A 27996-nucleotide genomic window follows, 5' to 3' on the forward strand; every position below is an offset into this window, starting at 1 on the left:
CCCCTTTGAAGTGGCAAAGGAGAGCAGGGGTAGGAGGGCGGGTTGAAGTGGGTGGGGAGGTGGTTAGGGTGGCTTGTCAGGACTTAACACAGGGCTGTGCCTCAACGTGTTCTGTGTCAAAACGGACCCCAATGCGGCAACCCATCAAAAGGTCTACTGGAAATGGCACGAGATCAAGGAAAACAAACGCACCTCTGAGTGACATTTTTGTCTTTTTTTTTTTCGTCGGATGCAGGTGCATCTGATGCTACAGTGACGTCTTTGTGCTCCTCTGTCAGGACCTAGTCTTTTGTCTGGACTAGTCATGTCAGGTTTGGCAGCATGTGTTTCAAAAACACAAAAAGACCAAGTACCGGTACCGACACTAATGATGAGAAGAAAAGAAAATACAGGCATAACCTCTGCCCTCAGTCTGCATATACATGTTTGTTCCACCAGTCCTGCAGCTTGTTGTTCAAATATGATCCATAGAAATATACAATAAAATAGTCTTCCAACCCATCAAAGCAGATTTATCTCATCTCACATCCAACCGGCCACGTGTTGTTTGCATGTGCTCCAAACGACACATGTAAATATAAACGTAAGTATGTGGTTTTATGTATATGTAAGGTAAGAAAGGCTCATATGAGGAATTTTATTATAAATCAGAAAGTAATAAATTATGTTATACACAGGGCCCTTTGCATTCACTGGCGCCTCTAGTAGAAATCTTTTTTTTTTTTAATTATTATTATTATTTAAAAATACAATAATCTTTTATTGCACTGGATAATTTCACACTGAAATTTAAAACTTATCTGACATTTATTTTCTGTACAAATGTTTTGTGAAGTAAAAAAAAAAAAAAAATTTCCTAAAAAACGTAAAGAAGTTTTTTCTTCTTAATTACTGTTTTGCCATTTTGATAGTTCATAGAAAATAAGTGTAAATTGGGAATCTTTTAAATGTGTGCTTTAGCTTCTTTTGTTCATTAAAGTCTCAAGAAAATGAGTCGGCAAGTCTGTAAATATAATTTTTATCATGTTAAAATTCTCTTTATATTACAACACCATAATGTTGTTGTAATAGTCGACAACTTTATTAAGCAGCAATAACAGGATTGATAGCTGTAATGGTACTAATTATTTCTCAACTTGGTACGCAGTGATGACCTCAAATGATATTTTAAACTGTTTGGATGCTTAAGCCATTCCACAGCTTCCTCCCACCCACTCACATAAAAAGGTTTTTCTTGTGGTTCAGAATTTTAACATTTTAAATTCACACTTTTCCCTCAAACTGTAAAGTCCTTCCTTTTTTATGGTGGTTGCAATGTAGCAAAAATGTTAAAAGCTTCAGGGGGTTGGGACAATAAAATGTGCTAATTTCTTCCATGCAACCAAAATAACCACAAAAGCTACTAAACTAAACTGGCTTGTTATTAAGGTAGTTTCTTGTTGCTATAAACTAAATAGCAGGCAGGTCAATAATTCACTTTTGTCACTGTAACTGTTGACCTGACGTTAATATATCCAGACTTGTTCCATACTATTATTATTTTACAGTATTGAAAATTTGCTTTAAAAAAAAAAAAAAAAAGTCACAGACAATTCCAGAGGCCGGGCACAGGGACCATGCGGACTCCTCAGACACCGAGGGGCCGCCCTCCTCCTCTTTCCCATGCACCAGCATCCACTGACATTGGCCACATTAAACACCCTGCATTCATAAAAAACAGAAAGAAAGAAACGAGAAACCATCTAACAAGAGCAACCCCAACTGCTTCCTGCTGCCGCACCGCACTCCTTTCAGCGCTCTGCACGTCGTTAGAAAGCGCTAAAACTCCAGAGAGAGGAAAGAAAGAAAAGAAGGAGAAGAAGAAGATAAGGGGGAAAAAATGGCCAAAACTGAGAGGCAAAGACGAAGTTTGAAGAGTGACGACTTCTTCTTTGATTCGGAAGCATCCCTCTTGGATCAGCAAGATTTCGACATGTCCAGCTGCGCTTTCAATGACGTCTTCAACTCCAAAGACTCCCACATGGAGCAGATCACTTTCCTGAAAAACGTTCAGATGCTACTGGATGCTGCAAGGATTGTGGAGAGCGCCGAGCGCAAGGACGGAAGTGAGTTGATCTCTGCTGCTATTTTTCATTTTTTATTTTTATTTTTTTTTAATCCCTGCCTTTACATTGTTCATCTGAATTTCAGGAGGACAAAAAAAAAAAAAAAATCACCTCATTGTCAACAGTCTCAGACAACAAAGGGCTGAGTTCATGCAACTCGTGCACCACTGTCTGCAATAAGCACAGCCTGGGGCAGGTTTGCACGGGCAATACGTGCGATTTAATCTTTGCGTTAGGAAAAGAGGGGGGGTTGAGGAGAGAAAAAAAAATGTGTGCTTTGATTCATGTTTAGACTGTTTCTGTGTGTTATCCGCAGCAGGCATCGTCGCTGCGTGCCTCTGCAACTCTGAAAAAACAGGGATCAGTAATTTTCCCTGCAGCACAGCTAAAGTACAACATAGACCTCGATGATGTTTAGGTGTGTATGAATGTTCTAATAAAATCTGATCACATTGCGGCGTCCTCCGGGGCTCGGTTTAGGATGATGTCATTGTGCCCCCGCAGACTCTATAGGGGGCCATATATGGCAAAAACAGAATTGTTTTTTGTTTTTTTAGTTTAATACACAGTGAACGCAAGTGAGTTTTAAGGTACGTGTAATTCTGGGTTTGACGTGTCAGATTCCCCATCTCGGAAGCGTTTATGCAACTATAAATAAGTTATGAGACTTTCTGCAGACGGAAAATCTCGGTATGCACGAAGACTCAGGCCTTTGTGATAGTAATCTGGTGGCGTTTAATTAAATAATAATACTACAGTATGAACAATGCATATTGTAAAATATAATATGTCCTTATAATCGGGCATGATTTGTTGGACATGCCTTTGCATTTTAACGTGACTCTGCAAGAGTTGCTTTGCGTTCAGCGCAGAAATATTAATAATTCCAGGGCTGCGCGCATGAGAAGGCACTTTTTCCCCTAGTTGTAACGTGGGAATTTTCATCACCTCGCTGGAGACAGCTCTTCTCTCAATTGTTTGCTTCCTGCTATTTGGGGGCGTGTCGCAGTGCCTTCCACATGGCGCAAATCTCTGCCGCGGTTGGTCAGCTGCGGGTTAAGCCCTCCACGTCCGTCAAAGTCGTCCGCCAATCAGGCTTGTGCTCGTCTATGATGTCACGTGTTGCTGGGCCTGGCTTAAGCCGAGAAAAACACTCCCACCGCCCCGGTGAAGTCTGGGACTTAGAGTTCTTTGTCTTTTAATCCTCGTTGCTCAGTCATAACTCATGCTATTATGTAGGCTTTTCTTTAGATATCGTTTATTACTAATGCAACAGCCCACCATGATCAGTTTTTCTCTTTGATTTGATATTTGTTGTAAATATTTTTTTTTAGATAAATAAGATAACATTAACCCTTCCAAAAGCAAACTTTCATATCCAAAGGTGTAGCATGCCAAAGAGCCAAAATCCAGTAAATAACGTTATGTAATACATGTTCCGTGATATAATTTATAACAAGTGGCGATATTAAAAATAAATAATCTATAATTTAATATGTGTATTTAAGAAAACACATAAATAAATGTCAGAATTGAAATGTAGTTTATAGCTTAGGCAAAGAATAGGGTATCCTAACATCTGATTTATTGTGTTGTCTTTAATAATCTCATCAACGCTCACACCTCCTCATTGCAAATTATTTTATGATGTGCTGTAGCACATGACTGAGAGTCATAAAAAAATTAATAATTTGGTACCATAAGAAGATTTCAATTATAACTACCATATTTTTCATTTTTCATTAATAAATTCACACATTAAATGCATTTATGATAAATCCCCTAAAATATTTTAATGCATGTATCTCCAATGTTATTTTTATGTGCAACATCCATTTGTTTATCAGAATTTGTCACTTTTGATGCTCCATACTGTGCTTTAAAATCTTGGCCATAAATTTTATCTTAGTGAAATTGTGATTTACAACAGAACATGATGAAGCATCTAAATTCATTTTCTATTCATTTATTTCAAACGGGTTAAAAAAAATCTAGTATTTTTTTTATTGTTATGTTGTGTTTTAATGTACAGCACTTTGTATCAGCTGTGGTTGTTTTAAAGTGCTTTATAAATAAAGTTGGTATGGTATGGTAAAGTAGTAACATGTGCACTACTACTACTTTTGTGTTTGAGAAAAGAGTAGGTAGAAGTGAATGCTTATTTAATCTTACCCCTTATCTCAATTTGTACTATCAATTTATAATAAAAAAAATAGTTCAGATATATTTTTTTATTATAAATGTGATAAAAATATATCTAAATACATTTTGTTAATTTTACTCCGAAAAAGTCCGACTTGTAACTTCAAATGATAGCTTAAAGCAAATGCACTAAAATACTCAATGTCCCAGACTACACCGCGTTTAAACCAGCCTACCTCACTCAAGCCCCTCCTTAGTTCCCGCCTCCCAGCTGAGCGGCTAGGTAAACAAACAGGAGAGGAGAAGAAACGAGCAGCAGACGCTTTGCTGGGTTCTGGCTCATTTAGGGACACTTTTCTATTCACATCTCTTTTTGTAAAAAAAACAAAAAATGATATCCTGTTTTCTAGAAACAATATTCCTTTGATACACGGGTACTAACATTTTCTAACAAGATTTAAAAAACTGAGGGTTGTTAGTAGTAGTTTGCTAGCTCGGAAAGATTGGACTTTTTGTACCATCATTTTTATTAGAGCTCGTAAGAAAAGCTCTCTATAGGTCAGTAAGGTGTATTTTTTTCATCCAGATCCATTAGATGCAGTACTGTCTTCCGTAAATAAATACATTTTAAAAAGCGACCGAGCGTTCCTGCCGTTTGCGAAGTTCAACGTTAACGGCAGACAGCCTCAGGGAAGAATGACCGATGTCCAGCTAATAAATATCCAGCGGTTATTGGAGGCAGCGGAGTACATAGAAAGAAGAGAAAGAGGTGACATGTGTTGATATATTTTAAACTGCCTGTAAAAAAGTGTATGGAGAGCAGGTTTCTGTGTGTGTAGAGCCGCGGCTGTCAGTTATAACCGTTGGTTTTCTGTCCTCAGAGTGCGAACATGGATATGCTTCGACCTTCCCTTTAAACCAGAGCACAAACTACCAGAGGCAGAGGAAGTTCCGAAATAAAAAGTTCAGTAGCAACCACAACAGGTAAGAATATCATCTCTGTCGGCTTTTGTTTTTTTTTCCCCTTTTTTTTCCCCCCCTTCTGGTAGCGCAAAATAAGTGTAGAGTGATTCATTACTCATAGGAAGGCACGTGTGATGTAAGCAGCGTTTCATCAGCTGATTGTCAAACTGACTTCCTGATCCAGATTAGAGATCTTGCTAAAAGTGAGTTCAGAAGTAACAATATTGCAGCGTTACTTTGAATAATGTCTAAATCTTCAGTCATCATTTTAAAAGGACTTTTGTGTATTAGTGCTCATACATGTTTGGTAGATTACCTAACGTTCTTACTTTCTCTTTCGCCTTAAGTTTCTTTATTGTCACGAGATTTGCTTGTGAAGGACTAACAAGGAAAACGTAACCTTAGATCCAACCACTCTGTACAGCCACCACATACATTCTTAATTATATAGGCGTAATCCTTAAAGTATGATAACATTCAGTTTAAAAATAAAGCAAGAAAGCACCACTAATATGCACTGCTGCAAAAGTATGACAACATAGCACCAGTTACAGCTATAATAATTGAATGTAATAATAATGAATGAATTTAATGCACTTATTACAAAGAATATTATACCTAGAGCCTGAGAAACTTCTGGTTTCTCCGAAACTGTCCTGCCCTTGACTTTATATAGGTAAGATTCCCAGTAAGGTTCTTACTGAGCAGGGGTCAGTTTGTGATTGATATGGTATGAAAATCTTTTTCTTTTTTTTGTTGTTAGTTTTTCTTTGGTTTCTGGGGCACTAGTGGCCTTTATTCAACAGTAGAAAGGCAGGAAGAAGGGCAGAGAGAGAAAGGGGAAGACATGTAAAAAATCGATCTGAAACAAGCACTTTGAATTGCCTTGTTGCTGAAAATGGGCTATATAAATAAAATTACCTTACCTTACCTGGACATAGGACTGTGTAACCTCTGTATATGGTGCGCCTGCTCTAACACTGAACCATGTGGAGCCCTTGTGGTTATAGAAATCTTATCAGTCAGTCGGCCAATGATTGGAATCAGGCAGTTTTCCCCTGATCATGATTTTGAATAGTGACAAATCAGCAAAAACAGTTCTTTATTTCTTTATGGCCAATAAAAATCACATACTCATAAACTCATTTACAGTAGCAGGAATAGTCTTAACTCATTTGTTTTTAGTTGTATTAGAAACTACTGACTTTGTCTAACCTGCCAAACTGTTTTTCTTTCATATATCTTGAAAAGTGGAAGAAAAAAAAAGAGAACTGAGTCAGACCTAAAAAAAAAAAAAACAAACAAACCCTAAATCAGTATCAGCTACATAAAACCTGATTGGTTCATCCTGTCAAAAAAAAAAAAAAAGAATAAATAAAAATAAAACAAAAATGTATAAACTAATTAATCATAAAAGCAAATTATTATTGCAATCACTGCTAAATAATATCACATATTGCTCACTTATAGTAAGCTCTGGTGACATTCATTTACTGTCATTCTAATTGTAATTATGCCCTGCTGTCAAGCTAATGCGAATGTTAGCTGTTAATTACCATCTACTCACCACTGACATAGTGTTGCTACTTATGGTGTTAGCTTTAGGGGAAAATTCCCAGATTTTTCTTGTTGGGAAGGGTTAATTGCTTTCTTTCAGCTAGCTTATGTGCTGTGTGCAGAAACATATAGAGGAGGGGCATCGCTGAGGATGTTCGAGGCAGAAAGAGAAAACAATGCTTCATTAAAACGACCTTAAGCTGTCAGCGTAACTCATGCCTAGTTCCAACATAAGCCTCTTCTCCACTCCAAGACATGAACCTGTAGTTGGATGCAGAAATGGATCTTCCATGTCAACTCCCGCCTCCACTACCTCCTCTCCTGCTGGCATTACATCCTCTCCTCCTGCTTACATACATACATAACGCTGCCCATTAACAGTCCCACATCAAACACGAGCTCCCCCCTCCGATTGCCTTCTGAGCCTTTTAATATTGACGTGAGAACGGGGCCACAAACAGGAGCTGCACGTTACTCGTCACGAGCGCTGAATGCTGCCTCGCTCTGCATGGCAACAGTCATGATCAGAAGTCGGCGGCCCTATTTATGGCGCTCGGGATGAAAAAAAAAAACAAACCCAGACATATGTAGGAATGCCTCAACACAATTTGCCCTTTAAGTTGTATTTATTTGGAGCGATTGTGATGAAGTGACAAAATCAGCTGTTGGTGGAAATAAAATATCAGTACCAAGCAAAAATGGTGTTGTGCAAAGCGAGGAATACTCTAGAAAATATTCTCCGTGAAAATATTTTCATAGGTCACTCTAGATCAACAGGCTTTCTACCTAATACCATTTAGAGCTGCATGTTGGGATGGAGCTCACTTTATTCCTGTCTTGAGTTCCACAAAGAGGCTGCAGATTACAATTATTTTAGTAATCAATTCTGGCGATTAATCGATTAATCGGATAAAAAAAAATGTGGCACATTCTGCAGGATTTTCTCTTAACCCCTTAAGCTTTTTTACACAATATTAGAAATACACAAAAAATGCAAATAAGCAAACAATTCAATTACCTTTTTAGATGAGAAGATAAAAATGTTATTGCCTGAAATGCAATTTCTTTTAACGATTGCTTGATCATTTGTAGCAAAGGATGTATCTGCAGCTAAAAAATACTGCCTACCAATCTGTTGATCATCTTTTGCAATAATAAATGGATAGCAAAAAGGAGATTTTTTATTTTACACAGTTTGATCCAGGTGAAGCTCGAGGACTTCTAGCTTAAATGTTTGCATCGTAAATGAAAGACTTGCACAGTTCCGACTTAATTACTGCTTTGACTGTGTTTTTCTCTCAGCAAATGGCCTCTTTTAGAGTCTGTACTCTCCAGGTAACAATCGATTACTGAATTAGTTGATGATTATTTCAATATTCGATCAATCACAATTAGTTTGATTAATCATCTAAGCCTGACTTCAAACTGCGGAAGCGCCTCCCATTGAATTGAATTGGGATTGTCTCCGCAGGCGAACCATAATTTCATGACTGTTGACGGATAGAGGGAGTAACACTTGCTCACCTTGTTAGGATGCAATGCTGCGCTCTGAAAACTCATCCCCTGACCTTCGTGTGGACGCTCTTTTAACACTTGATAGATCACTCACAGCCTGCACGTATCAACAGAAGGACAGTGGAAATGCCCTTTGTCCTTCACCTGACTCATCAGGGCTGTTTTGTATATAAATAGCAAAGACAATGTATGTTTATTTCACTGATGACCTGTAGCTGTGATGGACCTTCATAATATAGCTACACCTCATTCTTCAAAGTATTGTTTCTTCCTCCCCTAAAGCAGTAGTAAGGTTAGGTTGTCCTCTTGGAGAGGTTGATAGCGTACACTTTAGGGCGGAAACGGTTGCGATGAATCGATTATTGAAATAATCGTCAACTGATTTAGCAATCGATTAATCGTCAGCTGGAGCATACATACTCAAAAAAAGGCAATTTGCTGAGAAAAACAACACGATCAGAGCAGTACTTGTACAAAAATGTATAAATTTTGCATTTAAGATAAAAAAAACAACAACATTTGTCTGTATATATTTTCTACCTAAAACTCCTCGAGTGCCCTAGTTTAAGCTGCACCTGGTTCACGTTCCGTAAAATTGTCTTATTAATTCGTTAATTGAAAAAAATAGAACAGCCCTACTCTGTATTGGTGTTAAGTGATGTAGAAAGGACTTATTTAAGTATTTATTTTATATTTATTTAGCTCTAGTTGCATCCTTTGCTACAAATAATCAAGCACATGCTAAAGGCATGCTATGATGTCACATTTTAAGCATTAAAATGTTTATTTTCTCATTTAAAAAAAGGAATTGAGTGATTTACTTGTCTGAATTTCTTACATACTTGTAAAATTCTATAAAAACTATGCTTAAGTGCTAAATGAAAAATCAGCAGAATGCGTCATTTTTCTTATTCGACGACTCGATTAAGCGTCAGAGTAACTGATTACTCAAGTGATTGTGAGCTGCAGCTCTAAATGTTCTTTCCAAAACGTACCTTAAAATTCAAACTCATCGTGCATGTTTCGTTTGCTCTCCAGTTTGCAGCTGCCTCCTCGGTAGCGGGTTGAGGCTTAAAGCCACAGGCTTATCTGACTCTGTCCTCTCTCGCCTGCCGTTTATAGCAGGGATGCTTTATCTCGCTGACCCACTCTGCGGGCGTGCGCACCCGCACACATGCACGCACACTTACAAGACCGCAGGAGGACGCCTGGTGCTGTTATGTCTGGCCTTGAGCCACTTTATAATCTCTGCTGCTTTTGTTGTCCTGCGCTGGAGATTCAGATATTGTCAGTCAGGATGCAAGGAAAATGGTTTCTGATTATAAATCCCTGTGAGAAAGTAATCTAACTTTGATTGTTTTTCTTTAAGTAAGAGGCCACACGAAGATAAGCTGTGGCCGTCCGTGTTTTATGATGTTTGGGGTTTGTGTCAGGACTGGTTGGTCACACTGGTTGGTGACTAAAGTTACGTAGTTAGATTTTTGCAGTGGATACTTACGGTTGGAGTATTAGGGCCAGACTGAGAAACAATAAAACTAAATTACAAGAAAAGTTATAATATTAGGGGGAAAACGTCACAAGGGAATAAACTCATAATTTTACGAGAATACAGTCATGATAATACAAGAATAAAGTCGGAATTGTACAAAAATTAAGTCACAATACTACCAGAATAAAGTTGCAATAATGCAAGAATAAAGTGGTACGACAAAACAAAATGATTTTATGGGAACAGAGTCGTTATAATATGACAAAAAAGTTGTAATAATAAGAGAATAAATTCATAATGTTACCAGAATACACAAAAGTCATGCTTTTATGAAATTAAGTTGAAATAACACAATGAAAAAGTCGTATGACACTAAAGACTAAATAATATAAGAAAAAGTTTTTAGTATTACCAGAATAAAGTCGTAGCTCCAACACAAAAACTAATAAGAAGTTAAAATATGGAAAGTTGAGCATCCTGTAAAGTTATATTTTTGGTATCAGTTTTACAAACTGGACATATTTAATCTTTTAACACATACGCATCAAATTATTATCAGCAGCAGGACATTAAAACAATTGTGCAAATCACTCTGTCTATTTGGAAGAAACAATGATGAACAAGATGAACTGGTCAAATCAGATCTTGATAACTATCAAGCAAAATGATGTCTTTGTCTTACCAGTTCTATGATTTTGTTCCCGTAATATTGAAAAAACAAACTCTTAGTCTGACCCCAATGCTCCGTCGTACAAGTTATTTCTAACATAATATTCAGTTTGCATAAGCGTCCTGTTTTGATGAATGTTTTAACAGAATGGAAGCTACTCTCCTTGACATGCTGTAATTGCTCCCATAATGTGTTTATGTCCTGTGAAAACACTGCTCTTTACTCCTAAAAGAGCAGTAATGAGCTGAAAACAAACACATTTCTTTTTGTGAAAAAACACGTTTTAATTGTCCTGCTAAAAGGGGATCAGGGCTACTAAGCGACCCAAATGCTGCTGACAACTATTGACGCAAATGATGAAAAAATAAATAGATAAATAAATTACACACTCATTCATTCATCTTCGGTTTGGCGGACTGACAGATACACACATCTGCAGACATGGTCCCTTTTTAAAAGTGGAATTTTTCTGAAAACATTTGGCAAGCTTAACTTATTTTTGATTCTGATGTGTTTGACTGAATGTTTTGTAGTTGGGAGTTTCCAAGCATGACCACTGAAATATTGTTGATGCAAATGGAAACCTTTAGTTCAGGTACTTAAGAGAGTTTCAGGTAAACAACAATTAGCAGCTTATCAGTGACTAATGTATGTTGCCGCTCCTTTTACTTGTCGTAAATGTTGACGTGTGCAGTCTGTTGTCACTTGAGCACAATAGTAACTATAGAGGCCTTATTATTCTATTGTAAAGAGAAGGAAAATATTTCACTCTGACCTTTTTTTTTTTTGTTAAATATTTGTAATATTACAGCCTCAAACATCAATGTTTGTTTCGAGGGATTGTCTGCGATAGAAGACCAACACAAAGCAGTGAACTACCGTTATATTTCAGAAAAAACAATTTGTGGTTTGTGAAATAATTTTGCAAACAAAAATCTGAGTGTCCTGCCTTAGTGTTTAAGCACTTTTGGCTGAAAGACTTTCGAGGCGTGTTTCCACCTGATGTGCACATCCAGAGACTTATCAGCGGCCTCGCCGCAAGCTGAATTTTTCTTCCCATGAACTCTGACCAGCTTCAGAAACCTTTCTTTGGTTGTCTTCTTGACGTGCTTCCATGCAGACTCGATTTGTGAAGGACAACAATTTCAAGATGTCTGCTGCTCCTGAGTTACAACAATGTCTCTTGGCTGCTTCTCTTTCCTGACCTGTACGGATGGGTGCCTGGCCCAGAATCGTGAAAGAGAAGTGGAAAAAGTTCAATTCAATTCAAATCCAAAATACTTTATTTATCCTGTAGAGAAATTAAATGTTGTTGCACCTCATATCATCCAAGTGCCTTCAATGAGTCGTTGTGGATGGTGATGCTGAGGGCAGGAAGGGTCTCCAGTAGCAGTCAGTCTTGCAGTGAATCTGAAGACGCTTCTAACTACATACTGTGGCTATATGACTGTCATGACATGCTAACAAATCAATTTCCACAGCAACGAGTCTTGGATGACACAACCAGTTGTTTGCAAGCACTACTAATCCACCTCATTTGTTCTTGCCGCTCCTCTCTAAATCTCTGACTGGCGCTGTGTTTAGAAAGCCGGGCAGAGAGACGTCGGAGTCGAGGATATAATCCTTGCCCATTGGATGGTTGGATGGAAGACATTAGGGCTGCAACCAATGATTATTTTTAGCAATTGATTATGCTATAGAATATTCTGATGATTAATTGATTAATTGGATAAAAATATTGGCACATTTTGCAGGCTTTTCATTTAACATAGCATTAGAGATGCATTAAAAGATACAAATAAGAAAACGATTAAACTACATTTATAAATAAGAAAAAAAAATGCGGAAACGAAGCAGTCCTTTAGTGTACGACTGAACATATTTACAGACAAAGAAGGTTTTCTTCTCAAATGCTGAAAGTGTATATCTTTGTGCGGTTTTGTCTAAATTACTGCGCTGACTGTGTTGTTCTTTCTGCAAATGGCCATTTTTAGAGTCTGTATACTCCAGTTGACAATTAATCGATGAATAAATTGTAAATTTGGTGGTGATTATTGCTATAATAGATTAATCACAATAGATCCAGTCCTAGAAGAGATGGTTTGAACTTCCTTCTCCTTCTTCTGCTCTTTGGTCCTTACCTGCATCCACAAAGCCTCGCTTTAAACTCTTCTGGCATTTGGGGTCATAGTTCAGGGATTATATGAGGCTATTTGAGATTCTAATCAGTTGCTCTCAGTTGCAAAAACAAATCCTTGTTGCCACCGTTACGCATCATAACAAGTGTACAAAAGTAAAAAAAAAAAAAGAAAAAGTATTATTTCTTCCAGCTGCGCAGCATCCAAGACCAAAGGAAATTAAGGAATATGATATTTTTTTTCTTCCTTCCTGGCAACGTATTACTTCTGTTCTTACCGTTTTGTTTATGTGTACCTAAGTAAAAAAAAAAACAAACAAAAAAAAAACATACTATCATCAGACAAAAGAAAAAAAAATGGATTTGGAGAATGAATTGCAGCATCAATCTACACGTCATGCTGCATTCATGAACCCGAGCCTCATTCAGAGGAGGCAGGGTGTAGTTTGTGTGTCCGGGGGGAAGTTGGCCATTTAGGAATCAGGCGGAGGCCTGGACTCCTTTCAGTTTGTTTCCATACAAAGACACTCGCAGGCATCAGCTGATTCACTTTGCATCATTAACAGGGGACTGAGCCCTGGATGCTGCTGTGTGTGTGTATGTACGCGCATGCTTACAGCTGCCCACATGCACACACACTGTATTGCTCTACTCAGAGGAAACATAAGTGCCTTCAATGTCACACTCGTCCTCAAAGAGCTCTGTTGTGCGTTGTTCAGTAAGAGGCTTTATGATGCTGCAGTGAATGCCTGGATGTCATGTTAATATTTGCTCATGTAAGGTCTCCTGTATGTTGGCTTTATTAGTGTCTAGGCCAGTTTTCACGTCCCAAATCTGAGTCTGTGTTTGCCGACCTCGTATACCTATTCTCAGATTACAACTAGATGTTCTTTTGCATACTTTCCTGATTAAAGTCTTGAGACCAGAGGGAAAAGTCACAAGTGTTTTCACTTTGCGCTGCTGGATCGTAACGAGGTTGTAAGTTGAGCCTCGGAATAGAAGAAGAAGAAATGGTAGGAAGAAACAGAACAAATAACAGACACCCCACCGGATGCTTTCACTCAGAGCCATTTACTTTTTGTGACCCTGTGTATCTTTTAGGAAATATAAAATAACTACTATTGTGTCAAACCTGTACAGCATTGGCTCAGCAGCCTCCCATGTTCTAAGACATAATGGCTTGTTTTTTTTATCCTGTTTTTTATCTTTTTTGCATTTTGAAGCTGCACTTGTAATCTTGTCATGCAAAATGTCAATACTTTATCCCTTCCTTTCTCCCTTGCCCTTAAGATTTTGTTCAGGACTGTACTGGGTTCTTTCAGAAAATGTACCGTCTGTATTTCACTCTCTGCTTGTGTAGAACTCTCCACTTATGTTTTCTTTCTTTATGTTTTTTCTGCAGGTCGACACACAATGAACTGGAAAAAAACAGGTGAGTTGGCAATTCCAGTCACATGCTGGCACACCCTTCCTTTATGGGAAAACAAGTTCAATTGGTTTCGCTTTCACTTTGGTAGAAAACAAGTTTGGTACTTTTTAAAAGTAATCTCTTCCTCTTCAGCTAACACCAACACATTCCCAAACAGTTTCCAGGAATTCACCTCCATACAGTAAAATGGTTCGGTTTCTGAAGTTCGTGTTGTTTTCTCTGTCACTCTCCGAATAAGCTCAAAGATTTGGAATAAGTAGTGATGAGCAGGACAACAACAATAATCGTTTCCATCATCCCATCAGTTTGTGTTTTGAAGCAAATATGAAGCCCCTTCGGGTAAAGAGAAGCGACTTTGCCGTCCATCGCTGTTGTTTGCAGCTGTACCAGAAACATTTATTCATTTTTTTGTATGCGAAATATGTTTGACTTTCATGTCCTTTGGGCCTGGTATAAGTATAGTTCTTGCTCTTTGTTCAAAAACTCACATTTGTCCCTGTTTTTAAATAAAATCTGTTTAATGTATGTTTTCCCCCGTTTGTATTTTGAATGCTACCTGGAGGGTACAGCAAGCCTGTACCCTCCAGGCTGCCTGACTTCGTATTTTAGGGCTTTGACATGCGGTCAGAAACATGCAAGACAATCTAAACTGAAAGCCTGCGATAATTTTTATTTTTTTTTTATCACATGCTGAAGTTTTTATAGATTGGTAGAGAATCTTGGCGCGACAGAAAAGTCAACTCTTTATCTAAAGCAGTGGTTCCCAAACTTTTTCTCCTGCGCCCCCCCCAGTGATTTCCAAAGATTTTCTGGGCCCCCCCCCCCTATGGATTACAAATGGCTGTCTGGTTGAACGACGCGTGTGAGGGGGAGAGAGAGGATTCTTAGAGACTCCCTGTCTCTAAGAACTGGGTGGGGGGCAAAATGAATGTACGTAGCTGAACATAAACAACATCAGTAGCCTACAGGCTACTTGTTAAGCTTAAGGTGCTGTATTGATATTAGCTAGCTAGTAATCTTTTAGCTAACATTACCTGCATCCAACAGCTTTACTCAACAGTCGGTTAGTTTGGGGAAAAAACTGTGAAAAGTTCTTTGCTGTCATGTTGGGTTCCAGTTTACGCACCCACATGCACGAACACAATCAGGAGACGCGTGTGCAAAAACAATAATGAAGTTTATTGAAAGGGGAAAGGGTTGGGGAAAAAACACGGAGCAGGAATCTGGGAGGGATAACCAGTACAGCCACTGTCAACGAGAGTAAGCGGTTAGCATCAGCGAATCCAGAGAGGTGGATGAATATTTGTACTGAGGGGGGAAGACGGCTTACTTAGGAGCAGACAGGAGTTCTCTTGGAAGCAGAGAAAGACCCAGGGGTGGCGTGGAGAGGCAACGAACCGTTGGAGGGCGGACAGGTAGGTCAGGCTGAGTGGAGGAACGAGCTGGCGGCTGGTGGCGGTCCGGGAAAACGATCCACGGAACTCTTTTCTCAGAAAAACCCCGGAGGGATCCAGGTAAACCTGACAAAGGAAAAAACACAGGAGGCGATTATCTCGGGAAGAGCTCAGAGGGCCTTACTCTGGAACGATTTGTTACCGAGGTAAACAAACACTCAGGCAAGGAAGTGTCAGCTCGCCGCTTCTTAAATATCCCCAGCCTCAGTTGGGTAATGCGCCACAGGTGTGTCCCTGGGTTCGACCACATGCTTCTCCAGGGGCTCTGCTCCTAGGCGGCATCTGGTGGAGGAAGTGGGAAGCAGCAGGCTTCCAAAAATAACAAAACAAACCACCAATCCTGACATTTGCGTTTTGCTGCCGTGATTCTAACACAAACCTACGTAGCTCCGCACAGCAGCAGCAGCAGGTCTCCTTCACAGGTGTAAACCCAGCGCGAGTGTCGTAGCGTTCATGTTGTATTTAAAGGCGGTTCAGAAAAATAGGTTACGACATGTTAACGACGGATTAAACAGTTTTAACTGCTGATAAAAGTGACAGAGGACACAGATATGGGAAGTTGGAAGCCCCTACTGTATCAAGTTGACATAGGAATAACAGAGAGTTGGCCATTCTAAGGTAAAAACACAGCGCATACAGCATTCATTTTTTGTTTTTTTCATCCAGACGGCTCCCGCGCCCCCCCTGCAATGGCACGGCGCCCCCCCCTAGTGGGCACGCCCCACAGTTTGGGAACTTCTGATCTAAAGTAATGAATGTAAGGTGGTTTCCAAGCTTATACATTGTTCTAAAAAGCTTATCTTGGGCGCTCATAATGATTTCTATCTGCAGGGTGAGGAAGTGACTTTTCAGATACTGGTTTGTGATTTTTCTTTTCTTTTTTTTTTTTTTTTTTTACCCACCTATCCTTTGAAGATACTAAGAAAAGCCCTAATCAGATCAAGATTGCCACCCACATACGGTGTTTACGCTCTGTGACTGCAGGTTTCAAGAGTCAACCTGTAAAGGGTTCCCTTTGACTCTATAAATAGGAGCAACTAGACCTAAAGTATTTATTGCAAACAGAAACAAGCCTTACTTGTATTTCATTATGTCAGAGTGTGTGGGTTGCATTGACGAGACGTAGGAGGATGAATCAATTCAGAGTAATTAGATATCACCTCAGCTTTTTTTTTTTTTTCTTTTCTTCTTTCTCTCACCACACTCCCTGGCAACTTCCTCTGAAAGGATGAGAACATTGGAAGGAGATTCAGTGGGTTAAATATAGATGAGAGTTGATGTGTCATTTTGTTGCTCACATGCACAAGCCAGGCTTTTCGAACTGACTGGCCTTGGCAGATTGCAGTGTCCGCGCAGGCCTGCGTTTTACAGTGTTCCTGCCTACACAAATGCATTCCGATAATAGCATCGGCTCATTTGTGTGTTCACTGTACGGAGACGGTTTTGGAGACTCGATGCTTATCTGTGTTGTGCGCCGTGCTTCGATGGCCATTTATGGAATGTAACCACTTCTGCCAATCAGAACAGGCCGTGGCAAAGCCTGTAGATGGAGGAAAGCAGAATCATTGTAGGTTTTCCGTCATCGCTGACAAAGCACCAAGCTACAGTCTGAAAGAGGTTATTAGCAATTATGTTACTGTCATTAAGCCCAAACTTAATAACAGTCACGCCTATGAGGAATGGATGCGACTTTTTGCTTGGCACTTCGCCAATTCCCACAACGACACCATATACTCAACACAGTGAATATTATATTACAGCTTAGTAATTCATATTTCCACGAGGAAAGAAAATACGGATAAGAAGGCTATTGTTAATCCATCTTTCAGAAGCACATTTAAAGTCAAACATTTATAATCCTCTTTCTTTGCCAGTAGCTAATCCAATTCCCCTACAGCGTGTGCCTGGCTGTAAGTTCTACGTATCAGGCGTAGTTGTTCACCCAAGTGTGTCTGGCTTATGCCATGATTCTCCACCCTCTGCTGCAGCAGCACCACCAGCAGCTTTTGATCCACCTTGAGACCTGACCACAGCATTTTCCAACATTTATCAAGCCCGTGTATCGGCAGGCGGCGAGACGATCTGCCTTGCATGACTAGCACAGGTGTTGATAACCTCTGTAGTGCGCAGACTTGCCGAGACAGTGGCGACGGCTAAAGGCCGATAAAGGGTACCAAAGGAGAGGGAAAAAAAACACAAACACATTCCAAATACTTGGAAGGAGATAACTTGCTCTGCTCACTCAATGCTTTGATCTTGTTCCCCATAGCAACCTTGTTCAACTTCCACATGTCACCAAAGTATGCAGCTTTGGTAGAGTTAATAAGAAAAGGACATGAGCCCTGTGTTTTCACTGCTTTGATCACATGGATTTTCTTTTAAACGTGACAAACTGTTGGATGGTCATTCACATCTCATCTTCATGGCTTCAGTTCGTGTTTAGGTTTTTTTGTATTATTTTGAGGATAATACGTTTGATTCCAAATGCGGAGGCACAATTGCTAACAAGCCATAGTGTGTTCAGACTGAACGGGATTTGACTGTTAGGGGCGACTGGATTACATGCAAAGTCGACGGTGGTCACACATTTAGGGCATGTCGAGAAGTCTTGCGGTGTGTTTATCACTGCGCGTTTCAGATCTCGAGCCTTTAATGCATGTACAACCCATCCAAAGCAGCAGACGTTAGAGTTGGAAAAATCTTGGAAAATCTGGTGTCCTGGCAAGAGATGCAGGGCACCAATGCGAGTCATCAAACTGGGTTTGGGTGAGACTAAGATAACACCGAAAGCGACCCTTGTCAACGCACAGCACCTGGAGTAGGTTGTGGAACTCAACAAACGCAGAACTTCTTTGAATTATCCGGTAGATCCAGACACAGACCAGAGCTGCTTGATAACGTTGTTCTCTTGCTTTAGTAAATAAAGCCCAGTTCTCCTCAGTTTCTTCTGCCATTGTACTAAGAGACTAGCAGAGGAAAACAAATGTCAAGAGGCTCCTCCCAATCGCTCTAGATCCGCGTCTGAGCAAAGTGTGGAAAGAGTAATCCTGACGCTTGAAATGAAGCGTCCAACTTGAGGCTTTGGACACCTTTTTGACATGAAACACATTCGGTCTGAATGCAGCATTTCTCATTTACTGAAACTTCTTTCATTTCAATGCAAAAGCTATAAATTCCAGCATTAACAGTATTCCTTTTGGTAGATGTTACTATGGCATTCCCAATTACAAGATACTATTCTGTTGCCAGGTTTGCTCCCTCCAAATTTGGAAAGACTTGGTAAATTGTCCACACTGAGCTGCTTTAATTGTGTCTAGGTCTTCCAGAGCTCTCTGAAATATATTGACATCAAATACTTGATGTCAATATATTTTGCTGCATTCGCACACAACATGTGTGTTATTGTCTTGCACTGTTTTTGTCCAGCGGACATATTGGGGCATTAACTCTTTGCTTGGATATTCTTGAACTCTTCCAGAGTTGGAGGGATTGATCCAAGTCCAGTTGGACAACTCTAACAATCAGTACAATGGGTTCAATTTCTAATGACTGTACACTTGAGGTTTCTACTGGGCTGATGAAAGAATTTTTGTAATTCATGTAAAATGACTAAGAATTTCCATTGAGGTATTATGAAATATACATATCTCAGTTCCCGTCTCTCAGCACGATTTGCACTGTTAATCCTTCAATTTCTTGTTGTTTAAAGCTTCTACATCTGCTCATTAATATTTTATAGCCATAGTTTTTTGCCTGTACAAAGCAGAATGTTCCTTCAAATAGAATTGTATTTTTCAAATGCCAAATAAGAAGGACTTTATACATTAATTTTTCATAACCAGTGGACCACAAACTCACAAGTGTTCTTCCAGCCATGAGCTTTGGTGAGCATTCAAACATGACTTTCCTTAAAGAAAAGAAACATCTTTTATCAATCTCTCAGTTGTCTTCCAACTGAGCAGAACCTATTCTCAGGCTCCCCTGCAGGGCCTAAAACAGAACCTGTTTGTTCTGACCAACGTGACAACTTGTAAGCTTTTCTTGCCTTAGAAAAGCAGCTTAAGGGACCTGATCTTTGGTCTACTGAGTCCAGCTTGAGAGAACACACGTGCCGGGGTGTTTTTTTTAACCGCCTTCTCTCCGAGGCCATCCGTTTCGTGTTGTCAATGGCCTCTCTTGGCTCTGGCTTACCTAACGATGGTCCCAGAGGACAAGGAAGTAATTGACAGGGTAATGAGATGAGCCGGGTAATCGGTCAAACAAACCTGACTAAGGGACACCTTGAGTAGCACGCAAGCCTAATCCGTACTCCAGATTTGTGTACAGCAAGCCTTTTTGTGCTATTATTACCGAAGTGGGATGTTCTCACCTGCCACTACAGTTGGAGGATGGAAATAGCTCGAAGTCTGAGATCCCTAATGAGGAAGTTACATTGTGCTGTCGTAAAGCTTATGTTTCTTGTTTGCACAACGCCCACGCTTGGACTTACTTGAAGACGTGCCATGAACATTCAATTTTACATGCATCATAATTTTGAGGTCTATCATACACTGTATGTTCTGCTGAGTTTTTGTTTTGCTCCCATACAGCCTTTTTACGATGTAGCTTTTGTTTCTGTTTTCTGGTTATCAAGGGTGTAGCTATCGCAGTAAAAGAAGTAAATTGCAATCAAGCAAAACTGGGGAGGAAGTCCCTAAAATTTACACATCTAACACATATGAAATAACTTAAATTTATATGAAAGAGCTACTCAAAGTGGCACACAACAGTAAAATGTCAGCAAAATTATACTGCTGCTGCATCATGCAGAAGGAAAGCTTCTTTTAAGCTGGGACAGAAAGCCGGGCAAAGTTGATGGGAAGTTGGTTGGAGCTAAATTGAGAGTAGTCCTGGAAGAAAAATTGTGGGAGGCTGCAAAAGGCTTGAGACTAAGGGTGGGTAATACTTGTCACAATATTCTGTTACTGTAAAGCTGTGACTGCATGACGTAGCATTCATAGCACCACAAACACAAATACTGCTCTGGAAACCCTACCCATTTGTAATGCGCTTATTTAGGATACCAGTCACATAAAGAAGTGTGTGACTTGTGTCACTAAACTGCATATATTAACTGCTTTTAATCACATTTTCAAATATATTTGTCTCATTAAAAACACTGTTGAGTAAACAATAAAAATAGAAATCCCGACAATATGAACAGTTTAAAAAAAATTTATTGGAATTTATCATCAAATCAAAAATCCTGTCATGACAAGAAACTGAGCACAATAAATGATAAACTGTGATAAATGCCCAGCCCTATGAGACCAGGGTACAGATTCATGTTCTTCTAGCCGGACATCCCTAAACATGCAACAAGAGATCAAAGAATGTTCATGTGGTAGAATGGTCCAGTCAAAGTCCAGACCTGTGCAACTGAGAACATGAGGAAAGACTTGAAAATAGATGTTCACAGACGTCTTTTTCAAACCATTCAGTTTGAAAGAGCTTCATCAAACTTAGTCTGTAGATGTGAAACATCGATACAGACCTGCCCCAAAAGACTGCAGATGCAATTGCAAGGGAAAGCTGTGCCTCAGAGTGACCTAAATGCAAATCACCTTTTTTTAGACTTTTAATTCTAGAAACATTTAAAAGGATGCAACACGTATCTTTACAATTATGCACTGGTTTGTGTCGGATCTTTCAAATAAAGTCCCAATGAGCAACATTAAAGTTTGTCGTTTTAACATGTCAAAATGTGAACTAGTGCGAATGGTGTGCATACTTTTGCAAGGTTCTGAAAAGCTCAGCCTCCTAGTTAAGCCATTATTTTTTCCAAACACTACACCACATTACACTGAAGGTGGTGTAACTGTTTGATTTGCTAAAGGTGGATTGGCATATGGGCTCAGTCTGCTGTTAAATAAAATGCACACTGTGTGAAAAGGCGTGATTTATTCTCTTATTTATTGCTTGCAGCAGGTGTTCTAATTAACCACATTTATTAGCGACCGAATGTTCACGCTGATCTGTAATGTTCCGCACATTGTCTTCTTCCTCCCACATTGACGAGGTTCGTAGTCTGTCCAGCCTGTGCTCTTAAAACGTTAACACAATACAGAGTCTTCCAGGAAGGAATGTTTCTGTTTGCGCGGCCAAATCTTACAGCGCGCTGTCACATTGACCTTCGTGCTGTTTAGTCACGGCTAAGAAAGGAAAAGGGTGAAAAATTAAGAGAAAGAAATGTGGTTGCAGAAGACACAAGACTGTGTGCTAAATATGAACGTGGCTTCTATTTTTAGCCCCACAGCTGGGGAGAAAGGAGAAACACCACTGCCTGTGGACCAATCATAGAGGTTAGCTTTTGACCAATGAGAGCAATGAGCTTAAACATGAGGGGGAGAAGTCTCCGCCTCCTCTGGTACTTTCATAAACACTGCTTCACGTACTTTCTCATCAACAAAACCTTGAGAGAACGTCTTCATTGTCATGTAAGAGTGAATAAAGTTAAAACACACAGTGAATCTAACTGCCACCCTCAGTAACGGAGGGACTCACTATGAGAAGCTTGTGCGGCTTAATTTATGTAGAAAATGTGAGGCTACACCAAAGATATTTCCTCTCTGTTGGAATAAGAAGATTCTGTACCTGTTACACGTCACAACATCAGGCTGGATCTCACAGGGTACATTTTTAGGTCCTGGCCACACTAGAGTCTCCTTTTTCAGTGACGGATATTTTGAGGAGAAAACGAGGCCTGTTGTTGGGAGAGTTCTGTTCTGCAGACTTTGAATCAAAAAGGAGATTAATTGAAGTAAATGTTCAACTTTTCAGGGGCGTGATCATTGTGCAGCGTAAAGCATTTCCCCCATCTTCCTTCTCGATGTTCCTCTGCCCACCTCTCTTCCGCCCACCCCCACCACCACCTGGCTCGATTTCCATGCTCATCCCTTTCATTTGCTCCATGTCTCTGTCTCTCGCCTACTTTTCTTTGTGCTGCCTTCAAACCTTTGTCAGTGGAGGAGATAAAAAGACAGTGTGCACATGTGAACTAATCCGTGCGTTAGTGATGGGTTTCAGCCCCGCAGTCTCTTTGCCCAGCTGCACAGAGAGCACATCTCCCACCCTGTCTTTTACTCAGGCAAACTCTGCACATGCATGCTTATGTGTGTGATCACGTGCCGATGTCTGTGGTGGCTGTTTGCGGAGAGCAAATTGCTACATTGTTTCATCCGTTTTCTCTCAGTCACCTTGTTTGCCTTTTCCGGTCGTCTGTGTCTTCCCTTCACTCTGTTTTATCACAGGCACGGCCTCTGTTGGCAGGACTCCTTCGGCACATCAGGAGTTGATTCAAACGTGATTCAGAAGGATAGATTGATTATTGAGATTGCATTTGTAGCCGCTTCCATTAGGAACCTTGCACATTTTTAACACAGAATTGACCTTATCAAAAGTAAATCTCCAAGATCCTTAACCTCATCAATGACTGACACCCATTCACTTTATGGTGACATTAGATTGAGTTTGTTTTGATTCTTTCACTGAGCAGTACAGCACAGGTAAATGCGGTTCATTACACTTTTTTTTGGCAAAAAGTGGCCAGCACAACCGACCCGTCCCGCACCATTTCTTGGCTCCCTTGAGTTGTAGGTTCATAGGACAATAGTACAGTATGGTTAGTGCAGAACTACTGGTGTCCCACAACACAGTTCATTGATTGTGGGACAGAAAAACATCACTTCTTACAACAAAACCTTAGTTGTTTTGGTTTTGGCTCAGGGGGCGATGGTGGTAGGAGTTTATCCTGTAACTGGTGGGTTTCTAGTTTGAATCCCCTCTCCGTCTGCCTCAGTTGTTGTGTCTTTGCTTGCATGCTCATGATGGTCAGAGGGCCTGGTGGTGATGATGCACAGCAACCTTGCTTCTGTCAGATTGTCCCATTGCAGTTTGGGTTTTCTGGACTTGATAAAGTGCTAGAGACTCTTAACTGGCAGTGGAAACGCTCTCTAGACCATATAATATAATACCAAAACTGCATAGTCCATTTTGTACCACTTAGAGGAAATGAGATGTTAGATGTTCAAATTTTAGGATTTTACTCTCATGAGTGCTTCATGTTGCAAAAACCTTGGTGCTTTACGCCTGTTGACTATGATAGTAAATCCTTTTCATGCGTATTTGTGGTGTGGCTCTTGTAGTCATTTTTTCTTATAGTGCAGAGCGTGCAAGATGAATTGGTTTTTCTGCCAACCACTTGTTATGTGCTTGCCTTACACAGTCTTGTTGCCACACCTACAAACTTGAGAGTTCCACCTTTTGCTTTTGTCAAAATTTGGCTATATGTAAACATTAGGAGAATACAGTATTGCAATTTAATTCAGAATCGTAAATCGCTGCTTGTCCATGCATCAAGCAATAGATTTTACCCCCCAGCTCTAATGGCCTCAGTGGGTTTTGTGAGTGAGTGAGGCTTCATTTTTCCTCACTTTATTTACTACATGGCTGATTGGTGTTTTGTTCATTCATTTAGCCGTAGTTATGGCTTTACAAGTTTTAACTGAAACCCCTTTTTGGGACTGAGGTCTCATTCCCATCCCCCCACGAGCAGTGATGCCATTACAGCCCTGCTTCATCCTGCTACCACCTCCAGTTTCTGTAGTAGAAAGAAGAGGTCTAAGCATTTACCTCATTTTCATTTCCCTCATTAAGTTTAACATTTGGCGGTTGGTTAACGCTGTGCAGTAAAACTGTTAAGTGCACAATAAAACTTGTTAGATTCGAAGTTCAGGCAGTTCATTTATGAACCCTTTGTTCTGGAGTGTAGAAGATCTGCTTGTTCTAAAAAGTTATTTTAAATAGAAAGAGGTTTTGCTGTAGCTGTTTAATGGTTTTCTATTTGGAGCTAGCTGACACACAGACTTGTTGAGATTTTACTTCTGCTAAGGTTTCAAGTTGCCATGTGAGCACCTCACCAGAAATTCACAGAGAAATCGACTGGAAACCGGTATTGTACACATTTCAGCTTGCTTAACCCTAACTGGTGACTGACAAAGAGGGAAACGTAATATCCCGAACTTTTTCTGGTCAGTGAATGCACCGTGCGTAAGAATTACCAGGTCATGCTGAAAAGAGTCTTCAGCGTGGAAGTTTAAGCCCAGGAGAGTTACTGGTTGAACTCACATTGGTGCCCACTTCCAGTTTCTGGGCAGATTACACAGTCAGAAACTGCCCTTCCTCCCCCGTTCTCTATTTCTTAGCCTCTAGATTTCTCTCTGACTCTCTCTGCATCCAGTCCATCTGTCAGTGTTTCATGGAGATGATGAAAAGGACACCAATAAAAAGAATATATATATATATATACAGCTGTAAAAGGATTGCTTTAATCTCATATGTGGACGTACTATGCTGAAGCCTACGGTTCCAGGAGTGACCAAATAAAACTTTTACTCTATTTATCAAAATGTATAGCTTCTAAAATAACCTTTTTGTTTATTCCACGAGAACTATTGTGCTTTTTATCTTTACATTCAAAATGGTAGACATCGCTGAACCTATTGCCTGTTGGTAAGTGGTCTTCACTTTACGTAAAGACTTTTAACCCTGTTTTAGCTTTCACTAAGCGATGTGGCAATGCTTTCCCTATTTTCACATTTAACACAAGCACTTAAACAGTACTTCTGATTGAGTATGACACTACACATTATTTCGGGATGTTTTAAGATTTATTTGTGTCTGCAATACCAGTTTGAGTCATTTAAGATTTGGCATTCGCCCATACTGAGTCTTAATCATATTCTAATTTAAAATGACAATAAAATAAAAAAAAAATCAAAGCCATGATTACGCTTAAGAAGGCTTTAAAGTGCATTCAAATAACACACTACGTTTGATGCATTAGTTTTGTGGCCATGCTCATGTCAAAACAGACACCTTGATCTTAGCTCTTGCTGGACGGGATTTTCTTGAAATTAGTATGTAGTGGGTTTTAATGACATCTTGGAAAGTTGCTAACGATGTAATCACATGTCATAAACACAAAGTTAAAGCCAGTAAAATTACTTTGAGATAGAGCTTGTCTGCTTCCATTTGTTATCTTTTCAACTTGGTGTTTATAGCTCAGATTATAAAGCTGTAATTGACAAGGTTCCACTTTTGCAGCCAAGTTGGTGCCACCTTGATGACAGCAGTAAACTTAGGTAGTAGTTGCTTCTCCTTTGGTTAAAAAAAAAAAAAAAAAATATATATATATATATATATATATATATATACACGTGTGTGTGCGTATGTATATACTCCAAGCACATTACTTAAGCTGTTGCCTAACATCAGTCATGTGAGATGTCCAGAAGAGAAATAAAATCTAAGGTTACCTTTAAGAAATATGACCCAAACACATAAAACATCAGCTTAAGCTTCCCTGTTTTGTTAATGCCGACTTATTTGTTGATGCAAGATGTTAAATGTGCAATGATCGTTCTATTGATCTCTAAATGTCGGACTGCAATCGTCTGCCATCAACACAATCAATCCACCGTCTAAAGTAAGCGCAAGTCCATCGCCGAGCACAGACTGGCGCCTGACTGGGGACCTTCAGACCTGCCCCTAGACCATGTATATTACATGTTATCATCTGCAGAGCGTGGATCCAGTGTGACATATGCCGTTTTACGATGTACGGCCCAGGAGACTGAGCCGCCTCTAACACAGACGTAATGGATTTAGAAAATATCGAAAGGGGGTGGGAAGGAAATCTTTCTGATAGATTTGCACGTCTCCCTCCTTAGAGCGAGGTAATTAGATGTCGGTTTGATGTTGTTCTCAGTTGACAGACTGTGACCACTCCAATAATCTTTAACCACGTTGTGAATTATGATTTAAGGCTGCTTTAAACGAACCTCGATGCTGCAAGATCAAGTAAGGCACAGAAGGAACAGTGGATTTCCCTCATGAAAGTCAAAGTCTTTTTTTCCCCACCAGTCCAGCGATGTCTTAATTTCCTCTCTTGTGTCAATTTAAAAGATTAACCACAGAAGCAATCATTGCTCATGTGTAATTAGTGTAATAAGTGGGTGAAGGGTCGCCTTTGCTTTCTCTCTGCTTGTTTTAGAAATGGGTCAAATTATGTATGTGTGTGTGTGTGTGTGTGTGTGTGTGTGTTAAATGAGTTTTAGAGAGTGGAGGGATTTGTCAAAGAGTAGAGTATTGACCGGTATCTGGGCTGAAAATGTGACCCTCTCTTTTAAAAGCCTGTCCAGTAATTATGTCAGACATCTTGGATGGCCTGAGAACTTATCCATTATTTAAGTATTCACAATCTAGGTCAGCTGTATTTCTTCTTCTTCTTTTCTGTGTGGGTAACCCTTCATCTCCTGGTTAAGAGGACTTTCAGTCAGCAGAGTATATTTAAAAAACGCTGCTTTGTCATAGTAGTTTTCAAACATGTTTTTGGTAACTGCATAGGAACTTATCCATACCACTTTTAAATGTTCATGCTTTTTTTTTCTCTCCCAATAACCATCTCCTTGTCTTTAGGCTGCATTTACATTAAAATGCAGGAATTGTGGAATCTCTACGTCATACACAGAAAAGACCTAATGGTCAGAAGATTATATTTTCCTTTTTGATAATCAGTGACTTTTACAAACAGAATAATCTCCGCAGTTAACTTGGACTAGGTTGTATCGGATTTTTTTTCTTAAAACACCAGGCTTATTGCTGTTCATAGGTGAATTGACGCTTGTGCCAGAATTTAAGCTGTATCATCTATTTTTTTTTTTGCCATTATGTGATGACCTTTACAAAAGACAGAATTTGTTTGTTTTCAGATAAAAAGGACTGTAAAAACCATAGATTATAATACCTTGCAGGGGCACTGTTTTATCTTTCATTTAATTGTTGAAACTAGAATACCTGAACTTATTTATACAAAGTTCCCCAAGCTACTATCCTCTGACTTCCTTCTGCACTCCTTCTCCAACAAAGTTATTTATTGCAGTCCTTTGTGATATATTGTATTTTTACTTTCATACTCTTCCCCTTGTTTAAAGCTGATAGCACCAGCTACTTCCTGATTAATTAGGTTCATAAAAATCTGACCTTGTGAAGGCAGTGATAGAGCATTGAAATATAATTCCCAGACAATCCGTTCAATCTTTAATATAAAAAAACTAATTAAATTAGCACTCGACCTCAAATCAAAGCAACATAGTAAAACACTGAATTTCACGTCACGGATCCCACCGCACACGCGCTACTCAAAATGGCAGCACTTTCACAACGACACTTGGTATTTGAGAAATTCCTCTTCATTTCCTGGTGTTCAGACCCAAATAACATTTGTTTTTGAAAATGTAGGCATACCTTGGCGAGACAGGAACCACTATGACATCAGCTGAAGTATTTGTAGTATGTACAGGCTGGTTACCGGTGTCTGGGTATGTTGACTCTTTGGAAAATTATGATTTTGAAAAAGTTCTGACATGCACCTTCTTACAGTTAAAAGTCCATTTGATCAAGATATTGTGGCAAGTACAGGAGTCTTCTCTAGCTA

The 27996-nt window shown here is 39.6% G+C and overlaps 1 protein-coding gene across 5 annotated transcripts in view; it reads left to right on the forward strand.

The window, feature by feature from the left end:
* Positions 1-1666: 1666 nt before the first annotated feature.
* Positions 1667-27996, forward strand: part of mxi1 (max interactor 1, dimerization protein) — a 37947-nt gene continuing 11617 nt past the window's right edge. For 2 of the 5 annotated variants that reach the window (XM_015051293.1, XM_015051303.1), the window contains exons 1-3: positions 1667-2105; positions 5129-5231; positions 13981-14010. In XM_015051293.1, coding sequence (XP_014906779.1) covers positions 1880-2105; positions 5129-5231; positions 13981-14010 — 359 coding nt within the window. In that variant the 5' untranslated portion in view covers positions 1667-1879. Of the gene's footprint in view, positions 2106-4501; positions 5017-5128; positions 5232-13980; positions 14011-27996 lie in introns of those variants that run through there. The other 3 variants (XM_015051320.1, XM_015051311.1, XM_015051329.1) reach the window with 3 other exon arrangements.

This window comes from Poecilia latipinna, unplaced genomic scaffold (assembly GCF_001443285.1).
Source record: "Poecilia latipinna isolate Pla-1442-1.1 unplaced genomic scaffold, P_latipinna-1.0 Scaffold51, whole genome shotgun sequence".
In the NCBI taxonomy this organism is placed as follows: Eukaryota; Metazoa; Chordata; class Actinopteri; order Cyprinodontiformes; family Poeciliidae; genus Poecilia; species Poecilia latipinna.